The sequence below is a fragment of the Callospermophilus lateralis genome, chromosome 10 (genome assembly GCF_048772815.1).
Source record: "Callospermophilus lateralis isolate mCalLat2 chromosome 10, mCalLat2.hap1, whole genome shotgun sequence".
Classification (NCBI taxonomy): domain Eukaryota; kingdom Metazoa; phylum Chordata; class Mammalia; order Rodentia; family Sciuridae; genus Callospermophilus; species Callospermophilus lateralis.
In genome coordinates, this window is record NC_135314.1 from 82,233,942 (window position 1) to 82,250,154 (window position 16,213).

Consider the following 16,213-nt stretch of genomic DNA (forward strand, 5'->3'; position numbering starts at 1 on the left):
TAAGGATAACTTAGGTTTCTGAAATGAACAGTTGCATGGTAGTGACTCCATTTAGCAAAACTGGAAAAATGGGTTTATTTTGACTTAATATGAGAAAAAACAAAATTAGCACTAATGTTTTACTTTAAATGATAAAAAGAGGTGCTTTCTTTAGAAGCATTATTCAGTACTATTTGCAGATTATTCTCATGGGAAAATTCTGAGTTTGATGTCTGAACTTCTAGTAACCTTCTTTGTACTGCTTTATATGTTCAGGGTCTTAATTTTGCATATATGAATTTTTATCTGAGGTTTTAAGGAACAGAAGTAAATGAGCTCCAAAACTTATAGGTAGGTAGGTAGGCAGACAGGTAGGTGGGAAGGAAGGAAGGAAGGGAGGGAGGGAGGAAGAAAGAAAGTTAGATTGTATTAGCTTTTTCTAAGGAAGGAAGGAAGAAAGATTGTATTAGGGTTCTCTAGAGGAATAGAACCAAAAGAATATGTGTACATGTGATTATAAAAGGGGATTTATTAGATTGGCTTACATAGTCATAAGTTGGAGAGACCCACAATGGCCATCTGCACTCTGAAGAACCAGAGGAACCAGTAGCTGCACACTCCAAAGAGCTGAATTCTCAGAACAGTAAAGACAAAATTGTAGCCCCAATTTAGAGATTCCCTGAAAAATCACTGGTGAGAGTTCATGTTGGAAGAGTGAAGGAGCTGGAGTCCAATGTCCTGGGGTGATGAAAGCAGCAACAGATGCACCCACTGAAAAAGAATCCAGTTTGCATCTGCTGAGGCTTCCTTTTGTCTTTTGTTTCACCTGGCCCCCAGCCTATTTCAGGGTGGGTTCTTCACTTCAGTTTGCTGTCCTACATGCCAATCGTACTGGAAATATCCTCAGAAGCACATCTAGACGTCTCTTGATTCTACATATCTCTCAATCTAATCAGATTGACAATCTAGATTAACCACCATAGTTAGCTGGATGTAGTTTAATTAACATGGTTAATTGTTAGGAAGCATAATTGCAGATAATATGAATGAATTCTATATAGGAAACTACCTGCACTCTTATTCACAAAGTAGCTGAATATAATTTTAAGAAATTGAACAAACAAGAAATTTAAAAGATGTAAAAATACTACAATTTCAGTGTCTTTGCAATAACACTCAGGACTCACTTCAATGATTAAGTATTGAAAGAAAGAAACAAGAAAAATTGAGGAAAACTGAAAATGAAGATATTAAGAGTATAGACTATGAGATGGCTAAATTATTGATATACAAAATAGACATTAAATTGAATGTTAATTTAAATTCAGTGGAAAAATGATAATTCTGAGGATTTTTTAAAATAATGTTTTATTTGTAATTGGTGCAGAATAATTATATGTACTATAGGGTAAGAGGTTTTCTTTTTTTGTAAATAGAGAATAATTAATGATGTTGAGCCAGATTTGAAAGGGATTCTTAAAATATCCTGTGGATGTATAGAAAAGCATGGATTTGAACATGGCGGCCGGCGAGGAGGCAGCACTTTCAGTACCTCCACATTAACGGGATCGGAGAGACCCATTAATACGCCTAGATTCTACCTGCTGAGAAACTCCTAGCAAAATTCCGCTAAAAGGAGACCTGCCAGGAATTAGTAAGTTTATTGGAGGTGAAAGTTTGTCCCAGACGAGTGAATCTCGGCCACGCAGCACAGAGGTCCAGTCCTGCCAGCTGCCGCCAAAAGGCCACAACCCGCCCGTTGCAGCAAACGTTCAAACAGCCGCTGCATGCCCGTCTCTGTAAATGGCCCCACCCGGTAGGCAAACGGGCCCCGCCCACCCAGCTCAGGAGGCGACGTGAAGGGACTCTAACCAAGCCTTTATGAAATAGTGAATTCGAAACTAAAACCAGAGATTGAATCAGACCAGAGACAAGCCAGTCCCACCCCTCCCTTCGGACACTCCAGCAAGGAGCCAGGGGCCTGCCATAGCAAAGAGGGAAAGTCACCAGAGTTCGGCCAACGAGATTCCTTCCCAGCGGAATCTACTTTAGCAGTCGTGTGACTCCCACCCACACCAGATACAGACAACCGGTTAACTTCAAAAATCTCTACGTGGGCGTGACCGTAAGGGCCAAGGGACTCCCGACCCCCAACTCACCCTACCGCCAGTGACGTGGGCGTGACTGTAGGGGCGGAGGGAAGCAGAGAAGACTCCCCACCCCCAACTCCCCCAACCGCCAACAGAGAGGGCGTGACGGTAGGGGCGGAGGGAAACAGAGGGCACTCCTGACCTCGAACTCCTCCTACCGCCAGCGGTGGGGTCCTGATTGTAGGGGCTGAGGGAAGCAGAGGGGATTCTTGACCCCCAACTCCCATTACCACCAGTGGCGACACCCAAGGTCTTAGCCGCCAGCTTCCGAGGGCGTGCCCACCAAAGGGGTCTGGAAAAATTAAACTATTGACTCCCAGACCACAGCTCCACAGTACTGGGGCTTAGATGAATGACAGAGAGAGTGCTCAGTCATTCGGGAAATAGGGAACGCGGTGGGGCTGAAACTGTAACCAGATCCTTGGGGAACCGCCTCCGGTGAGCATGACCTGGCTGGCTGGCAGGAGGAAGGGGAGGAGGGGCTGGAGAAATGAAACGGCTCTGGACTAACAGGATTGAGAGACTCCCAGGAGCCGCCTTACAGGGATTGCTGTCGACACATAGAGGGCAAAACTCAGCTTGGAGAGCACAGCTCTGCTACGGGAAGAGAAGAAAATGGATCTCTAAGACCTAATTTTATTTCTCATTTCATTCTATTTTATTTTTTCTCTCCCGTTTTCCTTCTTTCTTTCCCCTTTCAAGTTTTATTGTTCTTTCCATTCTCCTCTATTCTATCTATCTCCCTCTCCTTCTTTCTTTTTAAGAGCACCTTCCTTCCCCTTCCCCCCAACTTTCATCCCAAGCATTACGTCCTTCATTATGTGTAGTTGTCTAAATGCAAATAAATGAATGTTTCGAGGCTATCTATAGGGCTCCTAAATACCTAGCTACTAACAACACCCTGATCCAATCGACGGTTAGTATCCCGCTTTAGTAGAACAACCTTCTAAAATAGCCAAGACATATTAACCCTTATAGCTTCATAGCACCTAACCTAAACATAAAGTCCTAAGAACAAACAACAAATCACTATACGCATACAGAATCCGGAAGCCCTTTATAAATTGAATGAATCAGCTTTAAAGTACAATAAAGTCCAACATCTCTAGGCATAATCTCCCACCACAAAGGAGAGACATCAGAGATATACAAAGCCAAAACAAATTTATAGGAGAAAGCAAAAACACAGCAGTCAAACAGAGCTGGAAAGTAAAGTGAACATCATGAAAAAACAAGGGAAAAAAGGAGTACAAACAGTGCAGGACAACTTAAATCTACAGGAGAACCTAGAAGCATCTGAAACATGGATAGGGAAAGAACTCAAAACATACCTAACTCAGATGGAAAGGAATATTAGAGAAGATATGAGACTGCAAGTCCACGCAATAAAAGTATATTTTGAAAATGAATTAAACAAACTAATTCAAATGGCAAAGAACGAGCTTTACCAGGAGATAGAGATCTTTAAAAAAATCAAACAGTAATCCTAGAAATGCAGGAAACTATAAACCAAATTAAAAACTCAAACGAGAATATTACAAATAGACTAGATCATGTAGAAATCAGAACATCAGATAATGAAGACAAAGTTTATCAACTTGAAAAGAATATAGTCAACACAGAAAAGATGCTTAAATGCCACGAGCAATCTATTCAAGAGATATGGGATGTCATAAAAAAACAAATTTGAGAGTCATGGGGATAGAGGAAGGCATAGAGATTCAAACCAAAGGAATGGACAACATATTAAATGAAATAATTCTAGAAAACTTCCCAGAGATAAAAGATGGAATGGATTGCCAAATCCTGGAAGCCTACAGGACCCCAAATACTCAAAACCGTAATAGACCAACTCCAAGACATATAATTATGAAGATAGTCAACATACAGAACAAGGAGAGAATATTAAAAGCTACAAGAGAAAGGAGGCAGATTACATTCAGGGGTAAACCAATTAGGTTAATAACTGATTTTTTATCACAGACTTTGAAAGCAAGAAGATCCTGGAAAAATGTATTTCAAATGCGGAAAAATAATGGATTCCAACCAAGAATACTGTATCCAACAAAATTAAGGCTTCATATTTGACAATGAAATTAAAATCTTTCACGATAAACAAAAGCTAAAAGAATTCGCAGCCAGAAAACCAGCACTGCAAAGCATTTTCAGCAAAATACTACAAGAAGAGGAATTGAAAAATAGTGCCCAAAACTAACAGTGGGAGGTATCTCAGTAAAGGGGGAGGAAAATAACCAAAAAGTAAAAACTAGCCAAACTAAAATAAATAAATAAACATGACTGGAAGTACAAATCATATTTTAATTGTAACCTTAAATGTTAATGGCCTAAACTCACCAATCAACAGACATAAGCTAGTAACCTGGATCAAAAAAAAAAAAAAAAAATCCAACAATATGCTGCCTTCAGGAGACTCATATGATAGGAAAAGACATACAAAGGCTGAAGGTGAAAGGTTGGGAAAAATCATACCACTCACATGGCCCTCGGAAGCAAGCAGGAGTGGCCATACTCATATCGAATAAAATCAACTTCAAACCTAAGTTAATCAAAAGGGATAAAGAAGGACACTATATACTGTTAAAAGGAACCATCCACCAATAAGACATAACAATTATCAATTTGTATGCACCAAACAATGGTGCAGCAACGTTCATAAAACAAACTCTTCTCAAATTCAAGAGTCAAATAGACCACAACAGAATAATTATGGGTGACTTCAACACACCGCTCTCGCCATTAGACAGATCCTCCAGACAAAAGCTGAATAAAGAAACTGTAGAACTCAATAACACAATCAATAACCTAGACTTAACCGACATATATAGAATATATCAACCATCATCAAGTGGATACACGTTCTTCTCAGGAGCACATGGATCTTACTCAAAGATAGATCATATATTATGCCATAGGGCAACTCTTAGTAAATATAAAGTTGTGGAGATAATACCATGCACTATATCTGATCATAATGGAATGAAACTGGAAATCAATGATAAAAGAAGGAAGGAAAAATCCTGGATCACATGGAAAATAAACAATATGTTACTGAATGATCAATGGGTTACAGAAGACATAAAGGAGGAAATCAAAAAATTCTTAGAGATAAACGACAATACAGACACAACATACCGGAATCTATGGGACACAATGAAAGCAGTTTTACAAGGGAAATTCATTTCCTGGAGTTCATTCCTCAAAAAAAGAAATAACCAACAAATAAATGAACTCACACTACATCTCAAAACCCTAGAAAAGGAAGAGCAAAACAACAGCAAAAATAGCAGAAGACAAGAAATAATTAAAATCAGAGCGGAAATCAACGAAATTGAAACAAAAGAAACCATTGAAAAAATTGATAAAACTAAAAGTTGGTTCTTTGAAAAAAATAAATAAGAAGGACAGACCCTTAGCCATGCTAACGAAGAGATGAAGAGAGAGAACTCAAATTACTAACATACGGGATTAAAAAGGCAATATCACAACAGACACTACAGAAATACAGAAGATAATTAGAAAGTATTTTGAAACCCTATATTCTAATAAAATAGAAGATAGTGAAGATATCGATAAATTTCTTAAGTCATATGATCTGCCCAGATTGAGTCAGGAAGACACACACAATTTAAACAGACCAATAACAAAGGAAGAAATAGAAGTAGCCATCAAAAGACTACCAACCAAGAAAAGCCCTGGACTGGATGGGTATACAGCGGAGTTTTACAAAACCTTCAAAGAAGAATTAATACCAATACTTTTCAAGCTATTTCAAGAAATAGAAAAAGAAGGAGCTCTTCCAAATTCATTCTATGAGGCCAAAATCACCCTGATACCGAAACCAGACAAAGACACTTCAAAGAAAGAAAACTACAGACCAATATCTCTAATGAACATAGATGCAAAAATTCTCAATAAAATCCTGGCGAATCGAATACAAAAGCATATCAAAAAAAATTGTGCACCATGATCAAGTAGGATTCATCCCTGGGATGCAAGGCTGTTTCAATATACGGAAATCAATAAATGGTATTCACGACATTAATAGACTTAAAGATAAGAACCATATGTTCGTCTCGATAGATGCAGAAAAAACATTCGACAAAGTACAGCATCCCTTTATGTTCAAAACCCAAAAAAACACTAGGGATAACAGGAACTTACCTCAACATTGTAAAAGCTATATATGCTAAGCCTCAGGCTAGCATCATTCTAAATGGAGAAAAACTGAAGGCATTCCCTCTAAAATCTGGAACAAGACAGAGATGCTCTCTCTCACCACTTCTATTCAATTTAGTTCTTGAAATACTAGCTAGAGCAATTAGAGAAAAGAAATTAAAGGCATAAAAAACGGAAAAGAAGAACTTAAATTATCACTATGTGCTGACGACATGATTCTATACCTAGAAGATCCAAAAGGGAAAGAAACTACTAGAAACTACTAGAACTAATAAATAAATTCAACAAAGTGTCAGGATATAAAATCAACACGCATAAATCAATGGCATTCCTGTATATCAGCAACAAAACCTCTGTAATGGAAATGAGGAAAACCACCCCATTCACAATATCCTCAAAAAAAATAAAATACTTGGGAATCAACCTAACAAAAGAGGTGAAAGATTTATACAACAAAAACTACAGAATCCTAAAGAGAGAAATAGAAGAAGACCTTAGAAGATGGAAAAATATACCCTGTTCGTGGATAGGCAGAACTAACATCATCAAAATGGCGACATTACCCAAAGTTCTCTACAGGTTCAATGCAATGCCAATCAAAATCCCAATGGCATTTCTTATAGAAATAGATAAAGCAATCATGAAATTCATATGGAGAAACTAAAGACCCAGAATAGCAAAAGCAATTCTATGCAGGAAGTGTGAATCTGGAGGTATAGCGATACCAGATTTCAAACTGTACTACAGAGCAATAGTAACAAAAACAGCATGGTACAGGTACCAAAACAGGCAGGTGGACCAATGGTACAGAATAGAGGACACAGAGACCAATCCACAAAATTACAACTTTCTTATATTTGATAAAGGGGCTAAAAGCATGCAATGGAGGAAGGATAACATCTTCAACAAATGGTGCTGGGAAAACTGGAAATCCATATGCAACAAAATGAAGCTGAATCCCTTTCTCTCGCCATGTACAAAAGTTAACTCAAAATGGATCAAGGAGCTTGATATCAAATCAGAGACTCTGTGCCTGATAGAAGAAAAAGTTGGCTCCGATCTACATATTGTGGGGTTGGGCTCCAAATTCCTTAATAGGACGCCCATAGCCCAAGAGTTAATAACAAAAATAAACAAATGGGACTTACTGAAACTAAAAAGTTTTTTCTCAGCAAGAGAAACAATAAGAGAAGTAAATAGGGAGCCTACATCCTGGGAACAAATTTTTACTCCTCACACTTCAGATAGAGCCCTAATTTCCAGAATATACAAAGAACTCAAAAAATTAAACAATAAGATAACAAATAACCCAGTCAACAAATGGGCCAACGACCTGAACAGACACTTCTCAGAGGAGGACATACAATCAATCAATAAGTACATGAAAAAATGCTCACCATCTCTAGTAGTCAGAGAAATGCAAATCAAAACCACCCTAAGATACCATCTCACTCCAGTAAGATTGGCAGCCATTAGGAAGTCAAACAACAATAAGTGCTGGCGAGGATGTGGGGAAAAGGGTACACTTGTACATTGCTGGTGGGACTGCAAATTGGTGCGGCCAATTTGGAAAGCAGTATGGAGATTCCTGGGAAAGCTGGGAATGGAACCACCATTTGACCCAGCTATCGCCCTTCTTGGACTATTCCCTGAGGACCTTAAAAGAGCATACTATAGGGATACTGCCACATCAATGATCATAGCAGCACAATTCACAATAGCTAGACTCTGGAATCAACCTAGGTGCCCTTCAATAGATGAATGGATTTTAAAAAAATGTGGCATTTATACACAATGGAGTATTACGGGAGTATTATGCAGCACTAAAAAATGACAAAATCATGGATTTTGCAGGGAAATGGATGGCATTAGAGCGTATTATGCTAAGTGAAGCTAGCCATTCCTTAAGAAACAAATGCCAAATGTCTTCTTTGATATAAGGAGTGCAACTAAGAACAGAGCAGGGAGAAAGAGCATGAGGAAAAGACTAACATTAAACAGAGACGAGTGGTGGGGGGGAAAGGGAGAGAGAAGGGAAACTATATGGAAATGGAAGGAGACCCTCATTGTTACACAAAATTACATATAAGGGGAAAGGGGAAAAGGGAAAAAAACAAGGGAGAGAATTGAATAACAGCAGATGGGGTAGAGAGGGAAGATGGGAGGGAAGGGGAGGGGGGATAGTAGGGGATAGGAAAGGTAGCAGAATACAACAGTTACTATTATGGTATTATGTAAAAATGTGGATGTGTAACCGATGTGATTTTGCAATCTTTGTAATGTTTTGAATAACCAATAAAAAAATAAAATTAAAAAAAAAAAGAGATACTGAATATCCACAGTGATATTTAAAATTCATGAAGAAGACATGACAAAAAAAAAAGAAAACAAAGAGTGAAATGCTTTTAAAATTCTTGGGAATCCATGGGTTTTACTTGAGTATTAATCATTTAGTTTGATGGAGATAGTGAAGTATACAAAGGCCCTGAGGTGAACCTAAACTATGCATTGATAAATTAGTAAAATTGCTTAAAACAATATCATTATTACATGAAAGTGAATCTTCTATTATGACCTGCTCTTGTATGCTTAAGAAACTAGTTCTTTGGAAAATATAAAAATCTGCATTATTTTTTATTTTTCATATTTTGTACCTGCAATTGAACCCAGGGATACATAACCACTAAGCCACATCCCCAGCTCTCTTTTAAATTTTATTTTGAGACAGGGTCTCACTAAGTTGCTGAGACTGACCTTGAACTTAGGATCCTCCTGCCTCAACCTTCTAAGACATTGGGATTAAAAGCATGCACCACTGTGCCTGGCTAGAATTCTATTTTTATCACAACAATAATTTAAAAAAGGATTATCATGGTATATAAAAAAGATTGGATATTTGAATGGAACTAATTGTGTTTATAAAATTGGAGGAACTCATGATATGCTGAATTCCATATCAAACGTAATATATATATATATATATATATATATATATATATATATATATATATATATAATCATGTAAAATCATTATTAATTTATCCTTTAGGATTAGAATTTAGTTGAAAATGGAAAGTCTGAATAGTTATTCTAACTTAAGCAAATAAGATATAGAAAGTCTTGGACTAATAGCTGAATATTCTGTTTTTACAGATGTACCTTTCAATGCCACACCAGTGAATGCCTTTTATAATGGCTGCATGGAAGTGAAAATCAATGGTGTAGAATTGGATCTGGATGAAGCCATTTCTAAACATAATGATATTAGATCTCACTCATGTCCATCAATTTGGAAAACATGAAGAATTCTTAAAGCATCTTTTCTTTGCTGATAATGTATCTCTTTTCCAAGTATAATTATACTTAAGTCTCTATAACAAATGGTGTGTTTTATCTATGATGTGCAGTCTTTTGATTATATTGTGGTACTTTGACCTTTTTGGAATTTTTAAAGGTCTTTTTTTCAAGAATATTTCTGTTGTGATGTAAATCACATTACAAAATTCTTCTGTTGCTGTCTAGAAATTAAATAATGAAACAAAAATTTTAAATTTTAATTTTTTGCTACACATGACATTGCTTCACTTTTTGTAAGAGTAAAAGTCAATTTTATCATCATTGAACTAGTGTTTAAATATCCATTTTTCTCAGAAGGCAAAGCAGTAAACTCAAACAAAACACATGTGATTAAATACCATTCACAATAGGCAGCTACTATTTTTGTTTGTTTGTTTGTTTCTTTTTCTTGAAGAAGAGGGAAGGGATAGTGGCCTATTGAGTGTGAATCAAATGGAAAGTCTTCAAACTTTATTCTAAAATAATTTCTCAGGGGAAGCTGTGGCTTCATCTTTCTCTTACCTGGATTCACATTTGAACTAGAATCTACTGATTTGAAAATCAAGAGGGACAAATTTTCATGAAAGCAACACATGAATCTTTCTTCTTGGGGACTGGGTTCTGAAGATGACACATTAGATTACATTGGAATTGGTGTGCAAATCTGGGATGGGTAGGTACATTCCTTAAATTTGGCTGAATATGTTATACAAGCTCTAGATTAGAAAAGACAGAAATATTTAGTCTTGAAAAGGAGAATAAATACATGTAGAAATTTATATTTTCTCTTCAGGTCAACTTGAAGAGTTTAAGTGTGATTTGTTTAAGTGTGATTGTTGAGGGGAAAAAAACCTATGAAAGCTAGGACATATTTTTAACAAAAGGATAACCACAGAGCAATATAGTAAATATCGTATCTTTGTAATTAAAGAAGGAAAGGTAAGATTGCCACATACTTGGTGGGAATGCATTTCAAGAAACAATTTTTTTTTCACTCCTGAACCTATTATTCATGTTGGATGTATATCAGATGTTTCATTGACATTTTAGAAAATAAATTGTTTTTCACTATTTTACATCACCTAAAATAATAAGTTGATGTACATTTTTAAAAATATGCATGAAGAATATCTTTTTTTATTTTTATTTTTTAAAGAGAGAGTCGGAGAGAGAGAGAGAGAGAGAGAGAGAGAGAGAGAGAGAGAGAGAGAGAGAGAGAGAGAAATTTTTAATATATTTTTTTTAGTTCTCGGCGGACACAACATCTTTTGTTTTTTGTATGTGGTGCTGAGGATCGAACCAGGCGAGCGCGCTACCGCTTGAGCCACATCCCCAGTCCTGAAGAATATCTTTATTCTAAAATTCTTTGAACAAAACAAAATTATACATTATACATCCAACTTTTCATGAAGCACAGTAGATCTTTACTTGAATGACAGGTAAAGCTCAAATATTTGATGAATAGTGATGATTAGTTGTGGAGCTCAGAAAGGAAAGAAAAGCAAAAGTAACAATGGGTGTCTGACATCATAGAAATTATACAAGATTATCTTACTGGGAGAATTTTTTCTCCCTATTAGCACTGTATACTATGTGTGATGGATATATTGACAAGTGACTATTGATAATTATGTTAGTATAAAAAAGCAAGGAAGGGTAAAAACTGAGGGAAATATGAGAAAAAGAAAAAAAAGCAGAAGAAAGGAAAAAAATGTATTTCCTCTCTGGTAGAGTTCTCTGCTTCTCATTTCATAAGGCTTATACAAGTACAACTACAGGGATTAATCTCAATATCTGCTTCACATCAGAAGCAGAAAACTTCCTGCATACAATGATGTTCATAGGAGATCCAAAGAAATGTTTACAAATTTCATCTATTTTGAGATGCATTCACATATGGCTAGAGATAGGCTCTACTTCAACTAAGAATCTTTTATTTGATCATAATCAATGCCAAGAAATATAAATTTACACTTTTAAATACTTGGTAGAAAAAAGTGATTTCTTGACAGTCAACTGGGATGGATATAAGGTGCAATTTCAGCTTTGTGTAGTGGAAAACCCACAATGTGTGAGTGTGTGTGTGTGTGTGTGTATTTACATGCAGTGCTGAGAATTGAACCCAGTGCCTCACACATGCTAGGCAAGCATTCTACCACTGAGCTACAACCCCAACCTCAGAAAACGTACTGTTACAGAGTCTTAGAACTTACTGTTTGCCAGGATAGTGGATCAGTAAAAGCAATGGTTAATAGGTGAGAAGAGAGTCTTTCACTTCAGTTCTCATCTGAAATTATCATTCCATGCTCAATTCTCCAAAGTATTTCCAATCATCTTTTCCCTTTATGATTATGGAACTGGTGTGTTACTAGAGAGAGAACTTTTTGTGTGTGTAAAAAAAGTTTACTTTTGTTTTATTTCTTTTTTTTTTCCACAAAAAGAATTTCCTTAATTCTTGACCTGCTCTGTGGCCACTAGGAGCTGAACTCATATAGAAGAAGACTATAGTGTTTGAAATAATTTTGTATTAGATTTCTCATATTCTGTTAATGTAAAACTGGAACAGAGGACATCTTCTAGACCTATTCTCTAGGGATGCTAGTTCACTCAGAAACAAATATTTAGCAAGCACCTACTCTATGAAAGGATAGTAGAAGTTCTGAAGGGCTAAACCCTAATGAATAGGAAATGACAATACCCAAGTCAGCCCTCAGAAATTTATAAGTTTTTGTTCTTTGAAGTTACAAAGCAGCTTTTGTCAGTTTGACCTACAAAATTGAAGCAATAAAACTTTTGTTCATTGCCCCTATATCAGAATAGGTTTTTCCTTATTAAGAAATAAAGGACCATGATCTCTTTTTTTAACAAAGTTGGTGTTATTTTATTTAGATCTTTATTTTGTTCACACATGCTAGGCAAGCATTCTACCACTGAACCATAACTCCAGCCTAAGGATTGTGATCTTTAACATAGGTTGCCTGCTTCAAACTTTCTGAAAACTTTTGAAAATTGAATCTTCTCCTATAGAAGAGGCAGTGCTTAAGGGCTCATCCAGTGATAAATGGAGGTTCTGCTAGCCTCTGGCTGTCTTGTGTTCATGTTTTCAGTGTGTAAACCTAAAGGGCAGTTACCTGGGCCAGGATCCTATGAAGTTTTTTTGATGCTATTAATATAAATAATGCAGAACTAGATATTACTAAGTCAAATCATAGTGGGAAATTTTGAAACAAAATGTGAAGTTAAGACTTTCAGAAATAAATGGAACCGAACATAGGGAGATTTGGAACAAGTAGCAGATGAATGAGGCTGAGCAGAATTTTATGAGCCATAGTTCACTTCTTCACTGTTTTGGACTTGCCATTTTGTAGCATCTCGCTTTTCTTGTAGATAACAATAGCATCCTGTGAACTTACCAACCTATTTGCCACAAAAAGCCCTCTCCAAAGATAATCCTACTTCCATGGAAAAGAAATAGTATAATAAAATTTTAAATTTACCAGTGCCAATGCCACAAAGTTATCTTTCCTGCTAAATTTTCAAACCATGGGATCTGAACTCTTATTCCATAGCTGAGGTTTCCATTGTCCTCAGTTGGGAAACCACTTGGTACATCAGATCCTTCCTCACATTTACTTGAAGACATGGAAGAGTGCGCCAACTATCAGAGGAAGAATCTTATTATCTGGAAGTTCCCAAACAATACATATAAAAAATTTAATTTAAATAAAGTCATATTGAAGACTGGAGCTGATGATAAAGCATCCAATTATGTGTGCCTTCTTAAGTCAACTCAGCATGTACAGAGTGGCACAGTGGATGAACAACCATGGTCTTAGCTTGCCTTGTATGTGTACTATCAAGTTGTATAACTGAGATTCAAAGCCAGGATGTCTGGCTCAAGACTACAGGCCCCAAATTTGAAACTTTACTCTGTTTCTATATTTTTTACAAGTTTTCCCAGCACTTAGTAAATGGTATTGTTGAAGTGAACAATTCCAACAAATCCAACAATTTTGGATAGTACTAATTCTATATCCAACTCTATATAACTGTGTTATTAAATCCATTGATAATATTATCATTTAATGATATAGAAAAGAAATGTGGTATTGTTTAATTAAATTGTGCAGATGCTGACACTGATTCTCACTTATGTAATTAGATCTCTGAGCTAGATACTAATCCTGGAAAACAATGGAGAAAATGTTCCAGTCCAACTGTTACTATATCAAAGTCTAGGGAACAGTAGGCAACACAGATATGTAATCCAAATATGAGCCTGAGTTTGATAAGAGCTATGAAAGAGAAATAAACATTTACAGGAAATTCTGGGGAGGATAAAATGAATTCCAAAAAGAAGCTTGACGAGGTGTTGTATAAATTAGGTCCAAAAAGACAAAGTTAATTTCTATTAGTTTTCCAACTAGTAGTTTTTCAACATTCAAGTCTTCTCTTTCCAACCATTCCCACAATGCTTTTGGATTATCTCCCTCACTCAACTTACTGCACATTTTTAAAATCAGAATTCTCCTTTGCTATCCAGTTGTGTGTAAAGCACAAATAACTAACCCTCCCTTTCAAGGGGTTTTGTCATTAAGTCAGTGGATCTCAACCCAGGCTTCTTATTAGATTCACTGAACCCATCACAGATAAGTAAATCTGAAGATTCTCAAGAAAAACTAGAGTTACAAACCACAGATTGAGCCTCTATGGATATCTCTTTACTCTGTGCACTCTCCTTCTTTTTCTCCTGGAACCAGATTATAATACACAGAAATCATCTCTGTGTGACCTCCTTGATTGATGCAGAGCAACCCATTTTCTCTTTGTTTGGTGCATCAGTTTTGGATTTTCAAGAAGCAAATGCAAAGAGGGGATTAAACAGTTGGTATATATTGAAAAATTACTTGCATAATGATGTGGACTCTTTCTGGTGATAGGACCATGAAGAACTATGTGGGATGATGTTAGGAACCATTCAACCAAACTTCAATGTGTGGAGACTTGTGAGAACACTTCTCATTACCTTCCTTTCCTTGGGATGAACATTTTGGATATACAATGAAGAAAACTCAGTTTAATCGTTAGTTTTAAATTCTTGCTTGCTTCATAATTATCCCAGTTCTCCCATTTAGATAACCTTGTAGTTGCAATAACTGTGGAGGTATTGGGAAGGCAATACTAATCTATTCAACAATTATTTGTGAAACACATACAATAAGCCAAACACTACAGTTCGGGGCATTTGGGCTCAGTGACTGAACAAAACACAAATATGCATTTGGCTATATTAAAAAGTGCTCATGACTGGGCGTGGTGCTGCACGCCTGTAATTCCAGGTAGCTTGGAGGCTGAGGCCAGAGGATTGCGAGTTCAAAGCCAGCCTCAACAACTTAATGAGGGCCTAAGCAACTTAGTGACACCCTGTCTTTAAATAAAATACAAAAAAGGGCTGGGAATGTGGCTCAGTGGTCGAGTGCCTCTGGGTTAATCCCCAATGAACCAACCCAGAAGGCCAAAGTATATTCTATGATTCTTTGTATATTTTGATAGACATGTTACTCAGGTTTTTATTACTGTGAAAAGATACCTGAGATAAAGAGGAGTATAATGAGGAAAGATTTATTTGGGCTCACGGTTTCAGGGGTTTCAGTCCATGGTTAGTTGACTGCACTACTTTTGGGCTTTATGAGGTAGAATATCATGGTAGACAGTATAGAGTGGAACAAAGTTGATCACCCCATGGAAGCTAGGAAGCAAAGAAACAGAAAGGGAGGAAATTTTAAAGAGAACAAAAACATAGTTTTAAAAGGTATTATCTGAAATGTTAAGTATCTAGTTCCATGGGATTTATGAGGAATGTGGTATCTATTTTATAAGTCAACTGGCTGAGACTAATAGAAGAGTGCATCTAATATTTAAAAAATTGTATGATACACACAAATTCAAGATATAATGTTGTATATGCTAGGCTACTGAGCTACATCTCCAGACCTTTTATTAATATTTAATTTTTTTTCAATCTGAGGATAAAAAAAGCGTATCTTATTGCTTTTATTTTCATTTAACTAATGTCCAATGAGACTGAGCAACTTTGAATGTATGTTTTGGAATTTTAAACTGTTTTTTCAAAAGAACGGGTTGCTTATGGTACATTTGGTTGATCTTTCTGTTATGGTTTGCATAAGTTATCTCCATTGCCAAAGCTCCCATATTAATGCAGGAATATTCAGTTTAGGAATTATTAGATTATGAAAGCTATAAACTAATCAGTCCCTCCTAGGTTGAATGGATTATCTGGGTGGTAACTGTAGGTAGATGGGTCATGACTGGAGAAGAGAGGTCACTAGGTGCTTGACCTGCAGGTGTTCATCTTACCCATACCTCTCTACCCCAAATTTCTGTCTGCCATGAGTGGAGCAGTGCTCCCCACCACATCTTTCTGTCATGATGTTCTACCTCAACTTGGGCTGAGAGCAATAAAGTTGGTAAACCATGTACTGGAACTCTGAAAGCCTGAGAACAAAATAAATTTTTCCTCCTCTAAATTG

The 16,213-nt window shown here is 36.5% G+C and overlaps 1 protein-coding gene across 2 annotated transcripts in view; it reads left to right on the forward strand.

The window, feature by feature from the left end:
- The window catches only part of Pros1 (protein S), a 105,668-nt gene extending 95,825 nt beyond the window's left edge, over positions 1-9,843 (forward strand). For both annotated transcript variants that reach the window (XM_076867816.2, XM_076867817.2), the window contains exon 15: positions 9,480-9,843. In XM_076867816.2, coding sequence (XP_076723931.2) covers positions 9,480-9,628 — 149 coding nt within the window. In that variant the 3' untranslated portion in view covers positions 9,629-9,843. The remainder of the gene's footprint in view (positions 1-9,479) is intronic.
- The last annotated feature ends 6,370 nt before the right edge of the window (positions 9,844-16,213 follow it).